This window comes from Leptonychotes weddellii, chromosome 1 (genome assembly GCF_054177405.1).
Source record: "Leptonychotes weddellii isolate Sample4059 chromosome 1, ASM5417740v2, whole genome shotgun sequence".
Lineage (NCBI taxonomy): Eukaryota > Metazoa > Chordata > Mammalia > Carnivora > Phocidae > Leptonychotes > Leptonychotes weddellii.
In genome coordinates this window covers 121,108,025-121,130,534 of record NC_138369.1, presented here as the reverse complement: position 1 = coordinate 121,130,534, position 22,510 = coordinate 121,108,025, and the positions used below count along the sequence as shown (strand labels likewise).

At 41.8% G+C, this 22,510-nt stretch overlaps 1 protein-coding gene and 1 long non-coding RNA gene across 5 annotated transcripts in view; one reads left to right on the top strand and one right to left on the bottom strand.

The window, feature by feature from the left end:
* Positions 1 to 6: 6 nt before the first annotated feature.
* Positions 7 to 17,337, bottom strand: LOC115943740 (uncharacterized). The gene is made up of 6 exons (XR_014148704.1): positions 17,222 to 17,337; positions 13,474 to 13,790; positions 12,512 to 12,704; positions 10,096 to 10,186; positions 2,375 to 4,998; positions 7 to 2,174 (listed from the first exon to the last, which is right to left on the bottom strand). It is a non-coding gene; the product is annotated as an uncharacterized LOC115943740 (long non-coding RNA).
* A 46-nt stretch (positions 17,338 to 17,383) lies between these two features.
* The window catches only part of MASP1 (MBL associated serine protease 1), a 64,793-nt gene continuing 59,666 nt past the window's right edge, over positions 17,384 to 22,510 (top strand). The window contains exon 1 of one of the 4 annotated variants that reach the window (XM_006741641.3): positions 17,384 to 17,642. In XM_006741641.3, the coding sequence (XP_006741704.2) occupies positions 17,638 to 17,642 (5 nt within the window). In that variant the 5' untranslated portion in view covers positions 17,384 to 17,637. The remainder of the gene's footprint in view (positions 17,643 to 22,510) is intronic. The other 3 variants (XM_006741640.3, XM_031037160.2, XM_006741642.3) reach the window with 3 other exon arrangements.

Genomic DNA, 22,510 nt, shown 5'->3' with positions numbered 1-22,510 from the left:
TCTGTCGGTTGTCTTTTGGTTTTGTTGACTGTTTCTTTTGCTGTGCAAAAGCTTTTTATCTTGATGAAGTCCCAATAGTTCATTTTTGCCCTTGCTTCCCTTGCCTTTGGCGATGTTTCTAGGAAGAAGTTGCTGCGGCTGTAGAACACTCAATATTCTTAAGATATCAATTCTCCTCAAATTCATTTATAGATACAACACAATCCCAGTCAAAATCCCAGCAAGGTTTCTGGTAGAAATTGACAAGCTCTTTATAAAACAACTTTGAAAAATAACAAGGTTAGAGAGTTAATACTACATGATTTCAAGTCTTTTTCTTAAGCTACAGTAATTAAGACAATGTGGTATTGGCATGAAGATCAACAAATAGAGGAATGGAACAGAATTGAGAGCAGAAATAGATGCACACATACAGGACAACTGACAAAGATGCAAAGATAAATCAGTGGAGAAAGAATAGTCCTTTTAACAAAACATGCTAGAACAATTGGATATCTAAATGTAAAAAAAATTTAACTTCAATCCATGTCTCATGCCACATATAACAATCAGTTGAATGTGGGTCATAGACCTAAAAACTCTAGGAGAAAACACAGGGGAAAAGTCATTGTGACTGATGGACTGAATGTTTGTGCCCCACCCCCAAATTCACATTGAAGCCCTAACCCTTAATGTGATGGTACTTGGAGAGGCAGCCTTTGGGAGGTAATTAGGATTGGATGAGATCATGAGGGTAGGACCCTCATAATGGGATCAGTGCCCTTCTAAGAAAAGACACCAGAAATCTTGCTTCCCTTCTCTTTCCCCCCACGTAAGGACATAGCAAGAAAGTAGTAACAAGCCATAGCAAGCCAGGAGGAGGGCCCTCACCAGGAACCAAATCTGCTGCCACCTTGATTTTGGACTTACCAGCCTCTGGAATTATGAAAAATAAATGTGTATTATTTAAGCCACCCAGTATATGGGCTTTAATGTGCCAGCACTTAGGTTAAGCAAAGATTTCCTTGCTATGATACCAAAAGCATGATCCAGAGGGAAAAAGATTTATAAATTATACTTTATCAAAATTAAAAGCTTTTTTCAGCAAGACATTAAGATATTGAAAAGACAAGGCACAGACTAGGGGAAAATATTTACAAATCATGTATCTGATAATGGACTTATGTATATAATGGGCTCAGTACATATAAAGAACTCAATAATCAGAAAACAAATAATATGGTTGAAAAAAACAGGCAAAAGTTTTGAACAGACATCTTACCAAAGTAAATAGGTATATAGATAACAAACAAATAAAGATGCTCAAAATCATTATTATGGAAATGCAAATTAAAACCCAGTGAGATACCTCTAAAAATATATGAAAATGGTTAAAATTAAAAAGGCCGACCTTACCAAGTTGTGGCAAGTATGTGGCACGACTAGAATGTTCACTTTGGAAAACTGTCAAGGTCTTAAAACATTAGACTTATACCTTCCATATGACCCAGCCATTCCACTCCTAGAAATGCACCCAAGAGAAATGAAAGCATGTTTCTAAACAAACACATGTATGTGAATGCTCACAGCATGTTTATTTTTAATAGCTAAAACCTGGAAACAAACCATATGTCCATTAATGAATGAATGGATAAACAAATTATGGCTTATCAACTAATGATACATGCAACATGGGTGAATCTCAAAATTACACTGAGTGAAAGAAGCCAGGCAAGTATGAGTACATCATGTACAATTTCATTTGCATAAAATTGTGGAAAATGCAAACTCCTATGTACTGACAGAAAGCAGCTCAGTTTTTCCTTAGGGAGCAGGGGCAAAGTGGAGGGGCAAGGAGAGATTACAAAGGGACACAAGGAACTTTTGGGGGTGATGGAAATGTTCATTATCTTGATTATAGTGATGGTTTCAGAGGCGCATACATATGTCAAAGCCTATCAGACTGTACACATTAAATTTGTGTAGTTTATTGGATGTCAATTATACCTCAATAAAGCTGTCTTAAAAATAAAATAACCTGGGGCACCTGCGTGGCTCAGTCGGTTAAGTGTCTGACTCATGATTTCGGCTCAGGTCATAATCTCAGGGTGGTGAGATTGAGCCCTGCTTCAGGCTCTGTGCTCAGCATAGAGTCCACTTGGGATTCTATCCCTCTCCCTCTACCCCTCTCTCACCTCTCTCTCTCTCTTTTTTTTTTTTTTTATTTATTTGAGAGAGAGAGAGAGAGAAACAGCATGAGAGGGGATAGGGTCAGAGGGAGAAGCAAGCTCCCCGCTGAGCAGGGAGCCCGATGTGGGACTCGATCCCGGGACTCCGGGATCATGACCTGAGCCGAAGGCAGTCGCTTAACCAACTGAGCCACCCAGGCGCCCACCTCTCTCTCTCTCTTAAAAAAAAAAAAAAGCTACTGAGAAAATAGGAGTATGAACATGTGAAAGACAATTATTTATTGAACAATGAATAAAAAATCATAGACTAAAAAAATAATAAATTCTAAGGTTGGAAGAGTGCTTGGAGATCATTCTAGATGAATCCCATCCAGATGAGGTGAATCTCATCTGCTTTTGCAGATGAGAACAAATACTGAAACTCAGAAGGAGAGCGAAACATATCCAAAGTTGCACAGATAACTGGTATTCGGTGATAATGCTCTTCCCATTAAGCCATCTTGTGGTAGAGAAATTGCAAGGAGCAAGAGACTTTACAAATGTTTTATTACGAAAATTGTCATGAATACCCCAAATTAAAGAGAACCACATAAAGAATGGAAATAGAGACTTTAAAGGTAAGTCCTTACCTCTACTATTGCCTCACTATTTACCACCCTAATTTTCTGTTTCCTCATCTCTAAAATGGGGCTAACAATAACTAACTTGTGAAGATCAAATAAGAGAATGCATGTAATGCCCGGCACATAGCACAAGCTCAACAAATGGTCAGTATCCTTTCCTTACTTGTTGTGTAGAATCCCTCTACCACTGGTTTTCCCACTTCACATTTTGCTGTTTCTGTAGCTCTTGCTCTTCCTTCAGCCTGTTGAAATCCTGCTCATTTTTTAGTCCATCTTGAAGACCACTTTCTACATATACCTTTCATGATCCTTCTACCCCTATTTTCCATGGATACTAGTAATTATTACTATAGGTTGTGTCCCCATAAAGGGACAGTCGTTTTGCAGGTGGTTTAAAGATATTACCAAAGAGGGGCACCTGGGTGGCTCAGTCATTAGGCATCTGCCTTCGGCTCAGGTCATGATCCCGGGGTCCTGGGATCGAGCCCCGCATCGGGCTCCCTGCTCTGCGGGAAGCCTGCTTCTCCCTCTCCCACTCACCCTGCTTGTGTTCCCTCTCTCGCTGTGTCTCTCTCTGTCAAATAAATTTAAAAAACACTTTAAAAAAATAAAAAGATATTACCAAGGAGCTTTTTATCACTGATCCTATAAATACCCAGGTATTTGAACATTTTTATTTGAATACACAATTTTCTCTGGAGGTTAATAGCCTTCCTTATATTCTCAAAGGTATTCATATTTGAAAGGACTTTAAGAATAACCATGTCCTTGACGGGCACCTGGGTGGTTCAGTTGGTTTAAGCGTCAACTCTGGATTTCGCCTCAGGTCATGATCTCAGGGTCATGAGATCGAATCCCGAGTGGGGCCCCACACTCAGCAGAGAGTCTACTGAATATTCTCTCTCTTTCTCTCCCTCTGCCCTGACCCTTGCATGACACACTCTCTCTCTCTCCCCTCTCTCTCAAATAAATAAATAAATCTTGAAGAAGAAGAAGAAGAAGAAGGAGGAGGAGGAAGAGGAGGAGGAGGAGGAGAAGGAGAAGAAGAACTATGTCTTCGAAACAGTATGTAAGGAAAGTGTTATCATTATTTCCACTTATGGGGACAAAATCCAAAACAACTCAGGCCCAAAGAGCTATCATGACTTACCCAAATACTCCTACTGTGCTAACAATGCAGTGGTGAGCATCATGTGTTAGGTGCTCAACACTCAGGGTCTATTGGCTTGTCTTCAGAAGAGTCACCCTTTTTCTCGGTCAGATATGGTGAAGACAAAAGAAGGTCCACACAGCTTTGTGCCCCTTCCATGTGGGCTGGGGCTGAAAATATTTTGAGGCCCAACGTTTTAAAATAATTGCCTGAGAGAGAGCCAGTTTTCCTGAGATTTTGTTTTGTTTTGTTTTTTGGTTTTTTTGTGTGTGTGTGTGTGTGAAGAAGTGTTTTTGTTTTTGAAGTCCTACTTTTAAGAAAGCTGTTGTCATTCAGGTCTGCTGTGTTGTGACAACTGAAGTGTTTAAATTTGCCCTGTGGTTTGGCCGGTGAATGCAGCCAGCCGCAAGGCCCATGTGCTCCGCATGACCTGAGCTTTGGCCAAGCTGCGCTCTGGGCTGGGTCTAGCTGGGAGGTCTTTCCAGCTCTTTTCCAAACTGCTTTCATTTCATTACATTTTCCTGAGCCTGGGAGTGGCAGGAGAATTGGGGGGCCTGGCTACTTAGGTATTGTTAGCTCCTGGTTTATCTTCCATGTCCCATATGCTCACCAAACACACATTTTCTAAAACACTGTCTGATCATGTCAGTCTTCGTGAGGAAATCCTTTTTGTCTTCCTGATGCGTAAAGATTCAGTGTCGGTCCTCAACCCTTTCAAGATCCTGGATCAGTGGTGACTTTACCACAGCTGGCCTGGCAGGCAGGGCTCGTGATCCTGTGGGCCCTGGCGACCTTCCTCCCCTCTTCCCTGTCCCAGTAAGTGGCCCCAGCAACCCCTGAAGTCAGCATTCTGGGACTTATCTTTGCTTTCTCCCCTCCCTCATTCCTCACTCTCAATTTAGGGCAAGATTCAGGCTCTTCTTGTTATAAAACACAGTTTGCCTTTGTCCACTTGGCTCCATGCTGATCCATCCAAGCATTCTCTCTCCTAATCAGGGCTGCTTTATGACTTTTGTGTGTTCTAGGTACTTTTGCCTTTATGAGCTCCTTCATCCATCTAAAAAATAAATAAAAATTATATTTTAGCACTGCATTGGTATAAAGGCAAATATAAGCCAGGCTAAGTTTATTATTGTATATTTGTGGGGTTTGTTTTTTTTTTTTTTAATTAAAACATTTTCATGGGCCCCAGGCTCTGGCCCACACTGCCAAATGGATGAATGAGTCCTGGTCCTAACTACCAGGACAGCCTACTACCTGGTCTCTCTGCCTCCCCTCCTCCAAATTCATTTTCCTCACAATACCCAGAGGGATTTTTTTATCACTATAAATTGGATCATGCCACTCCCCTTCCTAAGCACCCCTGACCAGGCACTAAAGTCTTTGTATTATTTTTTTTTTTTAAAGATTTTATTTTATTTATTTGACAGACAGAGACACAGCGAGAGAGGGAACACAAGCAGGGGGAGTGGGAGAGGGAGAAGCAGGCTTCCCACAGAGCAGGGAGCCCAATGCGGGGCTCGATCCCAGGACCCTGGGATCATGACCGGAGCCGAAGGCAGACGCTTAACGACTGAGCCACCCAGGCGCCCCTGTATTATTTTTTTTTAAAGATTTTTATTTATTTATTTGAGTGAGAGAGAGCACGAGTGGTGGGGGAGGGCAGAGGAAGAAGCAAACTCCCGTTGAGCAGTGAGTCCAGTGCCCAGTGCGGGGCTCCATTGGGATCATGACCTGAGCCAAAGGCAGATGCTTAACCAGTTGAGCCACCCAGGCACCCCTAAAGGCTCTGCATTATTATAAATAGGAACGAAGCCTCCCTTGAACACTTCCTTCGCACAAGTAACTGGTTATGTTTGATCTATCTCCTTCCACACTTACTTCTATGACATATGGAAAATACATACAAAATGTCTATGATATGTACAAAATATGTATTATTTGGTGAACCTATTGTTTTTTCGCTTAATAGATGGTATCCTAACATACGTATCATTTTTCAACCTTCCCTTTTCACTCAGTGATAAGTCTCGGAGATAAATCCCTGTTGCTATACATAGATTTTTCCCATTTTCTCTTACTGGGGCTCCACATTCCATAGAATGACTACATTACATTTAGTCACTATTTCACTGAGGCCCACTTTTCACCTTGACAACCAATGCTACAAGGAACAGGCTTGCCCATGTGAGCGTTTCTCTAAGACAGATATCTTGAAGTAAGATTCTCAATTTGTAAGATTTGCACATTTTTATTTTACTAATAGCCCCGGCTTGCCCTCCCAGTGGCCAGGCCCCTGTCCATTTCTATAAGCATTGTGTCAGTGGACCCATTTCCCACTTTCACCAACACTAACTGTCTCCAACATCCTCCATTCTTTCTGAAAGGGCCTGCACATGATAAGTTCTCAGAGCCTGAGTGTGTCTTTATTTCGGCTGAGTGACATAATCCTCTGGCTAGTGTAGAATGACAGGCTTAAAAGTATTTTTCTTTTGCACATTAAGATATTTTTTATTTCCCTCTTGTTTCCAGGTGGTTGGCAGAAAATCTGGATATTAATCTAGTTTTCGTTCCTTCTCTGGTAATTTTTAAAATTTTAACTTTATCCTTGATATGCTGAAATTTCACTACATGGAATCTATATATAATTTTATGCATATATCCCATGTGAGGACTGGAAGATCTTTTCAGTCTGAGAATTTATGGTTTTCTCGATTCTGGGAAAACTGAGACCAATATTTCTTCAAAATTTCTTCCTTTCCCTCTCTTTATTCTATTTTTAATGAAAATTCTACTAGATGCATGTAGGATCTTCTGAATCTATGCTCCCTTTATTCTTTCATACTTCTGATCTCTTCATCTGGGGAAATTCCTCAGCTTGATTTTTCAGATCATTAATTAATTCTTCATTTGTGACCATTCAGCTATCATACTAATGATTGCATTTTAATTTCAATAATTATACTTAACATAATTACATTTAGTAAATGCAAAAGTATTGTTTTAATTTCACTAATTATCCAATGGCTTCTTTTTGTATTTCAATTTGTTCTTATTTCAGATCTTTCTCTTCTTCTTGTTTCATAGATGATACACCCTCTTTTAGCTCCCTGGAGATAGGTTATTTTAAAATCCTGTTCTTATGTTTCTGTTAACTCTATTTCCTTACATGAAATTCTCTTATTGAATTTATTATCCCTTTTCCAGATACAATCTTAAAAAAAAAATATTTGTTGATCCTTGTTTGGCAACCTTTCTGTGGTGGCGGTTTCTATTTCTTTCCAAGCGACTTCATGCTACAGTCTTGTCAGCTTCCAGCTTCCCCATGGGATCTTGATGGCTTCCCACATGGTCAGGATGGGTTCCCACAGGATGCATTCTCTGTCAGGATGATTTCCTCAGCTCACTGCTACAACCTCTCATCTACAGACCTCCTTGTACAGGCCTTCCTATTTTCTCATCTACAGATAATTCCTTGTCTTGATTTTAAGTGCAGCTGTTCCTTTATTTATCTCATTTCTAGTCTTTCTTATTATTTTTATGGATTGGGTCCAGAAATGGGGAATTTCCATGTGTCTTGAAGTCCAGGAAATATAGTCCATCGTTTTGAATCACCAACCCTTTATTAGCTAACTTGCACCCATTCTGTTTAGCTGCCATAGCACCATGACTTTGCTGACCACTTTGTATAAATTAGCCCTTCTATTGGTCTCTCCCAAAGAATTCTGTCCTCTTCCTACATAGTACTCATCACAATTTGTAATTATAAATTCAGTTGTGTGTTTACCTAGCTTGATGGCTTTTTAAAGATTATTTGAACATCTATATATTCAAAAAGCACTATTGATCCCAAGGTACAGAGAATATTATTCAGGCCTTGAATTATTATAGTGAAAGAGGGACATAAGTAGTAATCTGACACATGCAATAATTTAAAACACGTGTAAGGAACAAAGGTAATATTTACTTCTCTTTTGGGTGATCAGAGAAGATTTTCCAGAAAAATGACATTTAAGCAAGATTTCAAAGGATAAATTAGAGGAAGTTCTACAAGCAAATGAGAAAGGGAATAGCACTAGAGACCAAGAGAACCAACTATGTAAGTGCATGCAGGAATGAAAGAGCATGATGAAATCTGGAATAAACAACTAGCTTGGTACCAGTTCTAGACATTAAAGTGTGTATGCCTAAGCGTGGGGAAGAATACAGAAGTGAAAGAGCAATCCCATTTAAGAGTATCGTGTCGGGATAGGCCAGATTATCTACAGAAACAAACAATGCCGAAAGCTCAGTGCCTTCATACAACAGTTTTTTTCTCACCCATGCCAAGTGTGCTGTGGGCCCAGCTGACTTTCCAAGGCAGCTGCCCTCCACATGTTGGCTCAATACTGCATGCTACTTCAATCTCATGGCACCTCATGTCAACATGAGGCTTCAGGGTTCAAATGCTATTTTAAGACATTTTTATTTTACTCTTTAAGCAAAGGAGGGCCTTTAGGAAAAGGTTTGACAAAGGGAGAGAATGAATAAGACTTATATTTTTGTAAGAATGGTACTATAGACAGAAAAACCAATTAGGAGGTTGTTGATATAATCTTCCAGTAATACAGGGGCAGTGGGGAATGGAAGCTGTGCATGATGTTGGATTTGAAAGATACTTACATGTAAACAATGGAACTTACTGATTGATGGCATATGAGGAGAAAGGAAAAATATAAATCAAGGATGACACTCAAATATCTGGCTTGAGTTTCTGAGCTGTTGGTGGTTCATGGACGTAGTTGGTGCAGGGAAATGAGCAAGTTGGGAATGGAAAGATAGCAACCTCTGTCCAATGGACACTTCAAATGGAGGTGGGAATAGACATTTGATTGGTGAGTGAGGAACTGTGAGGAGACATGTAGGATAAAGAAATAGATTTGTAAGTAATCAGTATACAACACCATTTAAACTGTGGTGGTAGAATGCATGAGAAATATTCAGGAAGAATGGTTAACACTGAGCTTCTGAACTTCACAGCCTCAGAAAGACCACCAGGCCCCAGAAATTATATACTAAGTTTTAAGAATATGTGCATATTTAAATTTTTCTCTGAAGAAAGCCCATCCACAGAGGTTTATTAAGGTCCTACTATGTGCAAGTCAAAGGCACTGGCCTGGTACTGGAAATAGAGCACTAAACAAAAAATAAAAAAAACATTTGTCCACTTTGAGATTGTGTTATTCTAATGGGATGGGAAGTGAGCAACAAACAAATAAATAATTAAAAATAAATGGTATCTTAGCTGCTGGTTAGTGCCGTGAAAAAAAAAAAACTGAAACCGGATATAGGGATTGTGAGTGTGGGTAAGAATAGAAGTAGTAGAATAGAGTGGTCAGGAAGGACCTCACTGAGAAAGTGACACTTTTAGAAAGAGTTGAAGGAGCTGAAGGAGTGGACTGTGTGGCTTTATTGGGGGTATTCCAGGCAAAGGATCTAGCTTCCATTAGATTCTCAATGATTCACTAGAAAGATAAAGAATGATTCCTCTGAAGCAAGAAGAGAGCTGAGAAAGCAGGTAGAGAAAGAATAGTCTGCAAAGGAGTGCTGGTGATTGGTTGTGGGATTCAGAAAAGATGTAAAGGCAAGAGGATCTGATAGACTTAAAATGGGATGGTGTCAAAGGACTGGATGTCTTGATGAGATTGAAGTCTAGGGTTATTGGAGTCTATAGGGTTATTGAAGGAGTAAAAGACCTAAAAAGATAGGAGATGGTGGTTAGAGAATGGGTGTTATGAGATGCAGCTTTCAGAGGTGGATGTGGCTATGGGTATCATAGATGGCTAGGGTAAAGTGGAAGAAGTCATCACTGAAGATGAGGAGCTCAAAGGATGAGAGCCTAGTGTCCCTCAGGACATCAGGAGGAACTGGGAAGGAAAGGTAAGCAATGGAGCCACATGCCTAAGTTCTTAAAGAGAGGAATATAGGATAGGACCAAGAGGTTGGAAGGTGGCAGTAACAGGGATGAGTAGAGTTTGCCAGAGTGATAGAAGGGTAGGGGAATTTGGAAAGAGGGTGGAAAAGTAATAGTCATGAAATAGCAGTAGGAAGTTAGGGAAGTAAGGACCCTGACTCCTCCATGATCTGAGTCCACCCCCTCACCCCACGGTCTTACCCCAACTGTCCATTTGCTTCTTATAGCCTAACCAATGCTGTCCTGTGGTTGGTTCTGCTTGGTCCATGTGGCCTTAGCATCTGGGGAACCTCTGGGAGAGGGGAGACATAATATGAGTGAATAGCAACTATAGTTGATATAAAATGGATTTAGGTGAGCAAAGGTAAGGGAGGTATGGAAGGTGTGTTAGTTTCCTAGGACTGCCATAACAAAATACCACAGACTGGGTCACCTACACAGCCGAAATTTATTTTCGCACAGTCCTGGAGCCTAGAAGTCTAAGATCAAAGTGTTGGCAGGTTTGGGTTCTTTTGAGACCTCTCTCCTTGGCTCGTAGATGGCTATATTATTGTGTCCTCATGTGGTTGTCCCTCTGTCTGTGTCATCTGTGTCCTAATCTCCTCTTCTTATAGGGACTCCAGTCATATTGGATTAAGGCCCACCTAAACAGCACCTTTTTAAATTTAATTACCTTTTGAAGGCCCTTGTAATCATATTCTGAGATATTAGGGATTAGGACATCAACATATGAATTTGGGAAGGACACAATTCAACCCAAACAGATGGTATATGTCTCAAGTACTTAAGAACCCCAGGATCATTCCTTACACATCACACCTCCTCCTGCAAGATTACCTTGAGGAGAAATAACCAAACAGAAAACCAGGTACCCTGTGTTACCAGCTAGGCTAGTACCTGGTTCCACAGACTGGGGCTCTCCTGTAAAGCTGGGCTCGATGACAGGGCTTCCTTTGGTCAGAAGTTTAAAAAAAGCATGCCCACCTTCTGTCAGAGCTTAAATCCTAATATCCTCCCCCTATCACCCTTTGGCCAGATACATGGAGAAAGAAGAGCAAAGAGAGAGCCAGAAGACCCAAAGAAGGCTAGTTCCCAGTTGTTTTTTTGACTGAATGAAATAAGGCAGAAAGCAAGAGAAGCTGATGTGTATGGCCAATTGATTCACTTCCAATGCTCACTAATAAACTTAGACCCTGTCCTAAAGAATAAGGAAGAAGGTGGGAATCAGGGTAGGTTGAGACGTGGGAAAAGGGGAGAGGAATCCTCTCTTATCCAGAGACCAAAGTAGATTCTAGAAGCGATAAGCCTACTGGCAGCTGAGGAAGCATGAAGATTTTGATCTTCAAGAGAGGTCAAAACACCTCAGCATACCTCTTTGTTCAACAAAATTGTGTGGTGGAGAGCCAGCTGCGTTGGCCAGCCAAAGGTCATTTGGGGCTTTCAGAAAAACCAGCCAGTTTCTTTTCAAAGTACTCAGTCTCAAATAGAGTGGCCTACAACCTAACAGAAAAGAACATGGGAGTAGGGAACTCTGATTCATGGTCTCAGCCCACCATCTAGTTTCAGTGTGACCCTGGGCAATACATTTCTCTTCTCTAGGACTCAATTACCTCATCTCAATATTATTATTAATCATATATGTAAAATATAGATAATAATGCATGGCCTTTGTCGGTTGTTTTCAGGATGAAACATTCTTCTTGGAAACAAGGCTTCACAGGAAGCTGGGGCAGAACGTGACCTCCATCCCCAGCATCCTGACTCATAGGCTATTTCACGGCGCTGGGCTATTTCTACCGTGTCCACCACAAGGCTTCCAATATTTAGTCACTTGCCTTTATAATTTTTTTGTATGCATGAATACCATCTATATTATTATTATTATTTGTTTCATATTTGTGTTTATTTTTTAAATTTTATTTTATTATGTTATTTTAGTCACCATACATCACATCATTAGTTTTTGATGTAGTGTTCCATTATTCATTGCTTGCGTATAACACCCGGTGTTCCATGCAATACATGCCCTCCTTAATACCCATCAGCGGGTATAATGTGATATCAGATAGCCCATCCCCCCACCCCCTCCCCTCTAAAACCCTCAGTTTGTTTCTCAGAGTGCATAGTCTCTCATGGTTCATCTCCCCCTCCAATTTCCTCCCCTTCATTTTTCCCTCCTACTCTTTTTTTTTTTCTTTAACATATAATGTATTATTTGTTTCAGAGGTACAAGTCTGATCTACTCTGGATTTGTTTCTTGTTTTTTTGACTGAAATCCATATATTTGAAAGTATGCTGCTACTCTAAACATAAAAATAAATATAATGAATAAAAATTGTTAAATCCTAGCAGAATAATATTGTCTCTGCAAGACTGAATTTGAGACCTGCCTTTCCTTGTTAAAAGGGAAATGAATATCAACGGCATATTGGCATCACCTTGAGATTTTCTTCTCAATAATATCCGGAATGAAAGAGAAATGAAAAAGGCAGGACTTTCTTGGCATATGGTGGTGACAGATATTGAAGGTTGACTCATGCAATTTCCATTTCTAATCCCTGTCTTCCTTGCTGTCTGGCTCTGCTCTATAAGCTGTAAAAGTAAGAACCAAACTTACCAGTCTCCTTTGCAGTTAGTGGTGGCCACGTGACTCAGCTCTGGTCTGTGAGACGTAAGGAGAAGTCTCCCAGTCCCCTTTTCCTCTTTCTCCTTTTTTTCTGTTTTGAATGTGGACATGACATCTGGAGTTACAGCAGCCTTTTTGTGACCATGAGGTGGCAGGCATGAGGATGAAAGCCCATATCCTAAGACTGGCAGAGCAGAAAGAAAGAAAACAATGTCAATCAGCTGCCCCAGACCTATGTACCTCCTCACTTCTTGCTATGTGAGGGAAATAAATTATATTTGTGCATTAGTCAAGGTTTCTCTAATTATGCACCAAACAGAATATTAACTGACCCAGTGTTTTTTAATTCCATGTATGTGGCACCTGAAATCAGCCTGATGCCCCTGGTGGCATGTGTTTCATGCTTTTCGAGAACCTTGTATAAGAGAGCTTATTAGTCTGTTAGGACTGCCATGGCGAAGTTCCACAGACTGGGTAGCTTAAACAGCAGAAATGTATTTTCTTATAGCTTTGGAGACTAGCACTTCAAAATCAAGGTGTTGGCAGGTGTTTTAAAGTTCAAGATCAGGGGGCCTGGGTGGCTCAGTCGTTAGGCGTCTGCCTTCGGCTCAGGTCATGATCCCAGGGTCCTGGGATCGAGCCCCACGTCAGACTCCCTGCTCCGCGGGAAGCCTGCTTCTCCCTCTCCCGCTCCCCCTGCTTGTGTTCCCTCTCTCACTGTCTCTCTCTCTGTCAAATAATAAATAAATAAAACCTTGAAAAATAAATAAATAAAGTTCAAGGTCAAGGTATTCTTCTGAGGCATCTCTCCTTGGCTTGCAGATAGCCACTATCTCACTGTGTCCTCCCATGGTCTTTTCCTCTGTGTTGTCTGTGTCCTAATCTCTTATTATAAGGACACCAATTACATCAAATCAGGGTCCACCCTAATGGCCCCATTTTAGCTTAATCACCTCTCAAAGACCCTATCTCCAAATCGTCGCATTCTGAGGTACTGGGGGTTAGGGCTTCAACATATGAATTTTGGAAGGACACAATTCAGCCCATAACAGAACCAAATAGTTTATTTTTTTAGTAGAAATTATTTTTTCCTTCCCTGCAATCTTTTAGACACAAGATAGCATGGCTCATGGATCTTCAAAGTCCACAGGCAGGGTCAGGAGCCTGCAGATGAGGGGAAAGAGTCCTGGATCGGGGGTCAGGAGGCCTGGGCTCTACACATCAATTGTCCTCTTGCTGGCATAGTCTCTCTGAACCTCCGTGTCTTCATCTGTAAAAATATATGAATATTACATGTAATAATGTATATGGAAGTATCTGACACATGCTAAGGATATTTCATCAAACCTAAAATGCCGCCAATTATAAAATGCACCATTATGTTCTGTGCGCCCAAATTGGCAAAATCGTGCCATGAGAGCTTTTAAAATTAGAGATTCAGGAGCCCCACCCCAAATTTGCTGAATTTGAATTTTCTGGGATGAAGTTTAGGGATTGGTATTTTTTAAATCCCCTGTACTATTCTGATAATGTGATATCCAGGCTCCAAATCAATGGCTCTCAGCATAGTCAATGTGTTGTAGAACCCAAAATTTAATTCTAAGGTGCCATCTTTGGGGCTATTTATCAGTTTCTTAGATATTCTATAGGAAGCCTGGATTTCTGGCTTTGCCAACAAAATCCCATGCCCAGATACTTTACATTTCCTAACACATTCATGGGATTCCAGAAAGTCTCAGCTCAGGAGTTGCATATAATAAATACTTCGGTAGAACATGTAAACCAAGCCCGGTTCTAGTGGTAGGAATTCTGTAACATGCACTCTCTTAGTACTATGTTCCTGACCCTGTCCCTGACTATAACCTGGGGGTGTTGGGTCCACATCTGTCGTTCTACATTTTATGATTCTAAGTGACATATTGTTAGTTCATTGTGTGCTTATTTTAACTTTTCTGTCAAACTTCTAAAAAACTAGTTGAATCTTCTTTATAGTTATTTTCCTGAATACCTATGATGGAATCCTGAGCCACATCATGCTGCTATGATAAAGCAAGTATCAAGATGAGAGGGATGCTCTGGGCTCCACTCTTTCCACAGGTCATGAGAGTAACCCACATGACTGCCTTCACTGCAATATCATTCCCCAGTTCTCGCACCAACATTTATATGTGCTCCCTCAACGGGGTCCAATCCCCTCATTGTACAGCAGAGCAGGTGCATGCCCCTCCTCCCCCTCCCTCCAACCAAGAAAGTAGATGACTTGCCCAAGGTCACATACAAGTCAGCCTACTGACACTGAGCCTACTTCCAAACCAATGTCCCTTGCATTCCTCTTACTTCCCATGATCTATTAATGATACTTCAGAGAGTCTTTATCAAAAGGTCAGGACAATATCACCAATGTCTTCTAGTCCAATGGAAAACTGCCCTGCATCTCACCCAGATCATTCACTGAGCCATATAGTTCCTGTTTTCATGCAGATTCCATCTGAGCCTTGGCTAACTCCCAGGGAAGCACATATCAGATCTGCTGTATATTGGCAGAACTTTGGCTTAGAACGTATTTCAAATGTCTCCCATTGAACATTGGCAGCCTTGAAAAAATATGGCCAGGAAATTATTCTGGGAAGCTCGATTGCTCTATGACACTTTACAAGGAGAAACTGATGGCTTTCGCTCCCAAGCTCTTCCCTCTGTGCCCAGAACAAATGACTCCATATTCCTGTATGTGCCCTAAATTAGGAGAGGGCCAGCTCCGCTGCCTCATGAATAGAGGGGGTGTCTGTAACGGGCAGAGCCCTCTGCACAGCACACTGTGCTTTGAGCCAAGTTCTTTCTCCTTCAGTTTTGAAACGCTTGGGTATTCCAAGAGAAATGTAGTCCATGTGTTTCTGATTCATTACACTTAAATCATTAAAATGTTGTTTTGTGAGTTATTTGATGTCTGAGGAGTCTGTGAAGCTTCTTAATGGGACTTTTAAATGGCTTTGTTTTTTTTTTGCTCTGCCTGAAACAGAAAGCAACACTTTGCTAAAACAGTTTTGCCTGAGTTCAAACATATTCTCTCATCTCATATATTTGCACCCACATTCTCGACCACAGCCTCTCACTAATGCCAGGCCTGGCAAGACTGACATTCGAAAGTGTTAAAATAGAGAAACTGGAGAGAAAATGGAGCGGGGAGAATTCCAGCGAGATTCAAAGAAGTGTTCCCCCAAATGTGCCAAAGCAGCAGTATCAGAGCGTGGAGAGGACATGCGTTTGCTACCTTGGTCAGACTGGGGGGTGGCTTTCTGGGGTACACTGTTGGACAGCTAACACAGCACTTCGGAAGGCATAATCTCCTTGAAGCCTCATAGCAACCCTCATTTCCCAGATGTGAAGCAGGACCAGACATGCTAAGTATTGGACCCAAAGTGCACAGCTGGCTTGGACAGAGGGGAAAGATTACAGCTAAAAGCTCACTCTGAGTCTAATGCTCTTTTCAGAATGCCTCAAGTTGAGTTTCTCCATGAATGTTGTATTTGAAATACCAAAGGCACTAGAATATATTAGGGAAAAGCAGTAAGATATAGTGGGTAAGATCTCAGATTCTTCCCTTATCACTTTCTACGTTACTTAACCTCTCTGGGCAGTTTCCTTGTCTGTAAAATGGGGATAATCCTAGTACCCAACTATACAAGATATAAAGATGATTGAAGGGAATTAACACATTACTGGAAGAGTCCCTGACACCTAGTGCTCAATAAATGTTAACTATTCATGGTAGTAGCAGTAAGGAGTGAAAAAGAGCTGGATAATCTTGGCAAGGTGTAGAAATTCTCTGAGCCTCAGTTTTCTCATTTGTAAAGTGAGTACAACAGTGTGACCCCTACAGGTTTGTGGGAGCACTTGAGATGATGCTTATGCTTAGCACTGTGCCTACCACAGAAAAGGTTCTCCGTAAAATCTATTTTTCACACCCAGACATTTCTCTCCCTATTCAGTATCGGTTGTCATTTTTGTGGGGGGGAGAAACTGTCTTATTATTCAGCTCAGCTTAGATCTGGTGCTGCATTTCTCTACAATCTCAAGGTGTAGACGTGTACACAGACCTAGGTCTTTCTCTACCCAAGGGGTGCAGGCTTTCCTGCCGTGATGGACCCTCACTGGGCTGGATTGGTCGCACACTCTGAGTTGGTAAACAGAGCAAGTATTGCTTTTAAGCAAAGAAGAACCACTAGGCAACTGCAGGACTTGGGGCTCCCTCACATTCCTGGCCAACAGCTCTGTTCACAGGAAGATCTGTCGCTGTTTTCAGGCTGACTGAGGCTTTGGGATTTGGACCTTTTTTCTTTCCTAGTATAGATGTTAGAATTGCCTTCTTAGTTGGTTGTTTCTGTTTCACTGGTGTCTTTTTGCCAGTGTCCTGAAGAAGAGCAGAAAACTATAGCCATCTGGCAAGGGAGACTAAAGAGAGATTAGACTTTGTCCCTCTCCACCCTCCACACACACACACACACTCAGTACAGTCACACACACGTTCACTCACACACTCACTCATACACACTCACATTCACACAAACTCACTCATATACATTCACACACTCATACACATTCACACACACATACTCACACAAACACATTTTCTCTCTCTCTCTTTCTCTCTCTCTCTCTCTCACACACACACACACACACACACACACACAGAGATACAAATACCTTTTTGAGCCTCTCAGTTTTCTCTCAAGAGCTGGACCCAGCCACACAGGATAAAGGAAGGAACTGGAGATCTTTTCAGGAAGAAGACAGATTCTGTTCTGTCAGGTTCCTATGAGTGTGTGTAAAAGCGAGTCAGAGGAGAGAGAGAGAGAGAGGAGGGAGAGAGAGAGGGAGAGAGAAGAGGGAGGGAGGGAGAGAGAGAGAGAGGAAGAGGCAGAGGGAGAGAGGGGGAGAGAGGATCTGTTGCAGGCAGGGGAAGGCGTGACCTGAATGAAGAATGCCAGCCAATTCCAGAGACACACAGGGACCTCAGAACAAAGATAAGGCATCGCTGACACCATACGGGGGACAAGCTCACGGGAAAGTCAGGCCGAGGGGACCGAAGCCAGGCAGCCAGGAGCACCCCAGGCAGGAAAATGAGGTGAGTGCCAGGGCAGGAGTGGACATGGGGGGGCCCTTTCGGGAACCAGGTGTCAAGTAGCCCGGGAAGGTTTGCCCTGGTCTCCAGGCAGACTCACCTGTGTGTCCTGTGGCTGTTGCAGGGGGTTCTCATCAATCCCTGGGGCTTTGAGAAGGGCGATGTGGGCTGGGCGCTGCCCTGGGACTGCGGAGACACGCAGCTCGAAGCGGGAGACTTTGTGCAAATCCTGCCCGTCGCTGCCCAGGCTCAGTTTCTCCCTCTGCCAGCATAGGGGGCTGTCCGCTGGCAAATGTGACTTCCCTCCTGTTGCCCACGAGGCTGATTTTTTGTTTTCCTCCTCTGCAAAGAGCATTGGTTTATCTCTTCCGACACTTTGTGAGTTAGATATGTGTTTGTGTGTTTATTTCTTCTGACCGGAAATGAAGCCAGCTTCCCACAGCTCAGCTCTGCGGTTTCTTAAACCTTCAGAAGTTTGCCAGTTAAAACCTCAATTTAGAAAACGAAAAACCTGTCCCCATTTTACAGTTCCCTATAAATTTCTGCATTTCTCACTGAAATCAGAGGCAGCTGGTGGCATGAATCAGGCTATGAATTGTACCAAATGACTCTTAAAGGGATACCACAAATTAAAAAAAAAAAAAAAGGAGCCTCTGGTGTTCTAAATCCAGGACTTTCAATTCTAATTGTTTTTAAACTCCTCAACATTTCCTATTCCTCAGCCTATACTTAGAGCTACTTGATCCTTCTTACCAGGCATTCCTTCTAAGTTTTCCTCTTCAAGTCTCAAAACGCAACCACTATAATTATTTTTACTATTTATAAGTGTTAATGCTGTTAATAATACCCAAAGAAAGGAAGGTAAAAGAAAAACACCCTGCAGATGTGTTGAGTCCCTCAGCACCTCTTTTCTCGCTGATTTTCTTCTCAATTGGAAAAGGGTTTCTATTTGTTTCTCTTCTGCAAAGTCACCTAGCAACTTTTCTGGGTCTGGGGCCAATGGGGGGCTTCAGACTCTGTTAACTCTTTGAGCTCATATTACCTGTGGTTCAGAGAAATAATCAAGTCTCTAAGGTTAATTTGATCTGTTCTTTTAAAATCCATTGTAACATTAAGCCTGCCATCTAACTTCATTTTCCTTTCTCCTGAAAGAGATAGGATTTATGTCCATCTACATGGAGTGACAATTCAACTGATCTGTGGAGAGCAGAATCCTACCCTACCACCCCATGCCGCAGCCATACCAACCTACAGACTGATTAACAGCTCTGTATCTTTGTGTTCACTCACCCCTTAGCGCAGAATAGCTCTCCCCCCTTATTTTCCACCTAAAGGCCCCCATTGTTCAAGCCATAGCTCAAACATCATCTCTTCTTGCCTGGCCAACATCCCCAGAATGAGCATCCTCTCCTTTGTGCTATCCCTGTTCTTGGGAGCTACGTCTCTCTTCGTCCTCATAATATTTTGCTATTCAAATGTCTATCTCCTTTTCCAAGACCGAATGCTCCTTAAGTATAGGATCTATGTCTCTCTCTCTTTTTTTTAAAGATTTTATTTATTTATTTGACACAGAGAGAGAGACAGCGAGAGAGGGAGTGGGAGAGGGAGAAGCAGGCTTCCCGCTGAGCAGGAAGCCCAATGCGGGGCTCGATCCCAGGACCCTGGGATCATGACCTGAGCCAAAGGCAGACGCCTAACGACTCAGCCACCCAGGTGCCCCAAGGATCTATGTCTTGTTCACCTTAGTATGCCTAGCACCTAGCATAATGTCTGTTTCCTATCAGGCATTCAATAAATATTAGCTGAATAGAATTCAGCTGACCAGCAACAGATCAGTGGAGATGTGCTCCACTAGAAGTCTCCAAAGGGTCTCCCTCATAGGGACACAGCACTTCAGAGTTTGTAAAGCACTTTTATAGGCCTCTCTCATCAGGTCTTTAGATTTTAGATGAAGTAAGGATTTATGGAGAAGTGAGGATAAAAGCAGTTAAGCAACTTGCCCAAAGCCACACGGATGATCTTGAAAAGGCTCTCACTCAAACTTGACTCTTTGGACTCCGAGTCCAGGATTTTTTCTACTACATTCCACCAGACTCTCAACCAAGTGTATTATTCTATACCAATAGCTCTCAATTCTAGCGGTACATTAGGATCATCTGTGATGCTTTCAAAAGTGCCAATGACTGGACCTCACTCCAGACCAATTAAACTAGAATTTGTTGGAGAGGGGCTTTGTTATTAGTATCTTTTTTAAAAAATTTCTACATAAAGCCATGAGTTTTTAAATTATTTTTCACAGGATTAATTGCTTTGGCCAAATGCCTAGACATGATATGGGCATGGACCCAGCGGCTCCCTCTGTTAGCTTTTGTTATTCTCTTCTTCTGTTGAAGCTAATTCGCCATATGGTGTTGGGCATGACATGTCACTACTTGGGGTATCCTTTTCATCATCTGTCAAATAAGGGCCTTGTCCAAGGGATCTACACAGTGGCTTTCAACTCTCACAAACAGTCTTGGTGTAGTGTAGGTTGAAGTGAGGGGAGGCAAGGAAGAGGATACAAAGTACTACTTCTTCCACAGTCATTGACACACGGGGGCATTTTGTGCACTTCCCAGAGCCTGCTCCTGCAGGGGGCCTATCCAGTCCCAGCTTTATATATTGGTTGACATGTTAAGCAAATGTAGTGAAACGTTTTGATTAACTTGAGAATAGGTAGCAGGTGTCAGGAATTCACAGCCGGGCCTGGTGTATAGGAAGCAAGAAACATCCAGAAAGTGTGATGGGAAACAAAAGCCGCCACTTACATTCTTCGATTGACAGCTCCTAAAGCAAGCAAGCATATGCTCAGGCCCATTATGGGCAAGGAGATATTTGTTTCATATGTTTGAAACTGTTTGGTGATGTACACAAAATAGAACAGAAAGCTTCTTCCCACACTGGCCCGTTACCTACCACATGTGGGCCTTTGGGGCTGAATGGGGGCTGTCGGCAGCCAGCCGTGGACAGGACCAGCATTAGGGGCTCAGAGTCTCCTCCATGTGGTCTGGAAAAAGCAGGCATGGAGAAAGTTGACCTTTCAGCCTTGCATAATCTGGGTGTCAATGTTGCAGTGAGGTCCAGCTTGGGGACCAAAGTTCTTTCCTAACCTCTGCTTTTCGGGAAGCAGCATGATGGAGTAATTATAGCTAATGTTTGCTGAGGGCTGGGCGGTTAACAAAGCACTTTCCAATCCTCCTTTACTCTGATAGCAGCCCTATGGCGAGTCATTATTATTACCCCTTACTGGACGAGGACACTGAGACCTTACGTGGCTTCCCCAAGTTGGGTCAGATAAATATAGTCAAAGGCTGGACCTGAAACTAGCTCTTCTGACCCAAGGCTAAGACTCTCCCCTCCCCAGGCAGAACTGAACCAGAACTCCCAGCCCTGGTAACATCCGTACCTTTCCTCGCTCAAAATTAGGGCTGTGTGGGCCCTGAAAGATCAGGTTTCTAGACTCTGCTTTCCTGGAGTTCGCTGGAGAGCTTGGACCTTTGCCTTCCCTTCTCTCTGCCTTGGAGGCCCTCCCTCCAAGATTGGTTTTAAAGAAATATTGACCCTGGCAATTGGACTAAAACATTTTGTTTCCTCAGTTGAAACCTCACATGTTACTATTGTAGGGACATTGGAAAAAATTTAAAAGACTTTATTATTTTCTTTTTATTAAAAAAACAGTACAAGGTCCTTCTTGACAAATATGAACATCACATATACACAAAAATTAAACTTAAAACATTCATACTCCCACTTGAGAGATAACCACTGTTAATACACTGGTGATATCCTTCTAGGCCTTTTTGCACTTACCTATTTACCTTTCATGTAAATACCATATGAGACAGCTAGATAATTTATCTTTACAGTTATCTTGTTGTGTTACATATTCAAAAATTCATGTGTATGCATATTTATACATGTAAGCATCTGTGTGCTGGGGAAGGAGGGTTAGGGAGAAACAACTTTCTGATTAGCAAAGTGTAACCATTACAGTAGTCCCTGCTTATCCAGGGAGGATAGGTTCCAAGACCCTCAGAGGACCCCTGAAACCACAGATAGCAGGGAGCCCTATAGACACAATGTATTTCCTATACATACATACCTATGATCAAGTTTAATTTATTAATTAGACACAGTAAGAGATTAACAATAGTAACTAATAATAAAATAGAACAACTGTAACAATATACTGCAATAAAATTATGTGAATGGAATCTCTTTCAAAATATCTTTTTTTAAAACGTTTTTAAATTTAAATACAATTAATTAACATATAATGTGTTACTGATTTCAGAGGTACAAGCCTGTGATTCATCAGTCTTATAGAATACCCAGTGCTCATTACATCACATGCCCTCCTTAATGTCCATCACCCAGTTAGCCCATCCCTCCACCCGCTCCCCTCCAGCAACCCTGTTTGTTTCCTATGATTAAGAGTCTCTTATGGTTTGTCTCCCTCTCTGGTTTTGCCTTGTTTTATTTTTTCCTCTCTTCCCCTATGATCCTCTGTTTTGTTTCTTAAATTCCACATATCAGGGAGATCACATGATAATTGTCTTTCTCTGATTGACTTATTTCACTTAGCATAATACCCTCTAGTTCTATCCACGTCATTGCAAATGGCAAGATTTCATCTTTGATGGCTGCATAATATCCCATTGTATATATATACCATATCTTCTTTTTTTTTTTTTAAAGATTTTTTATTTATTTATTTGAGACAGAGAGAATGAGAGACAGAGAGCATGAGAGGGAAGAGGGTCAGAGGGAGAAGCAGACTCCCCGCCAAGCAGGGAGCCCGATGCGGGACTCGATCCCGGGACTCCAGGATC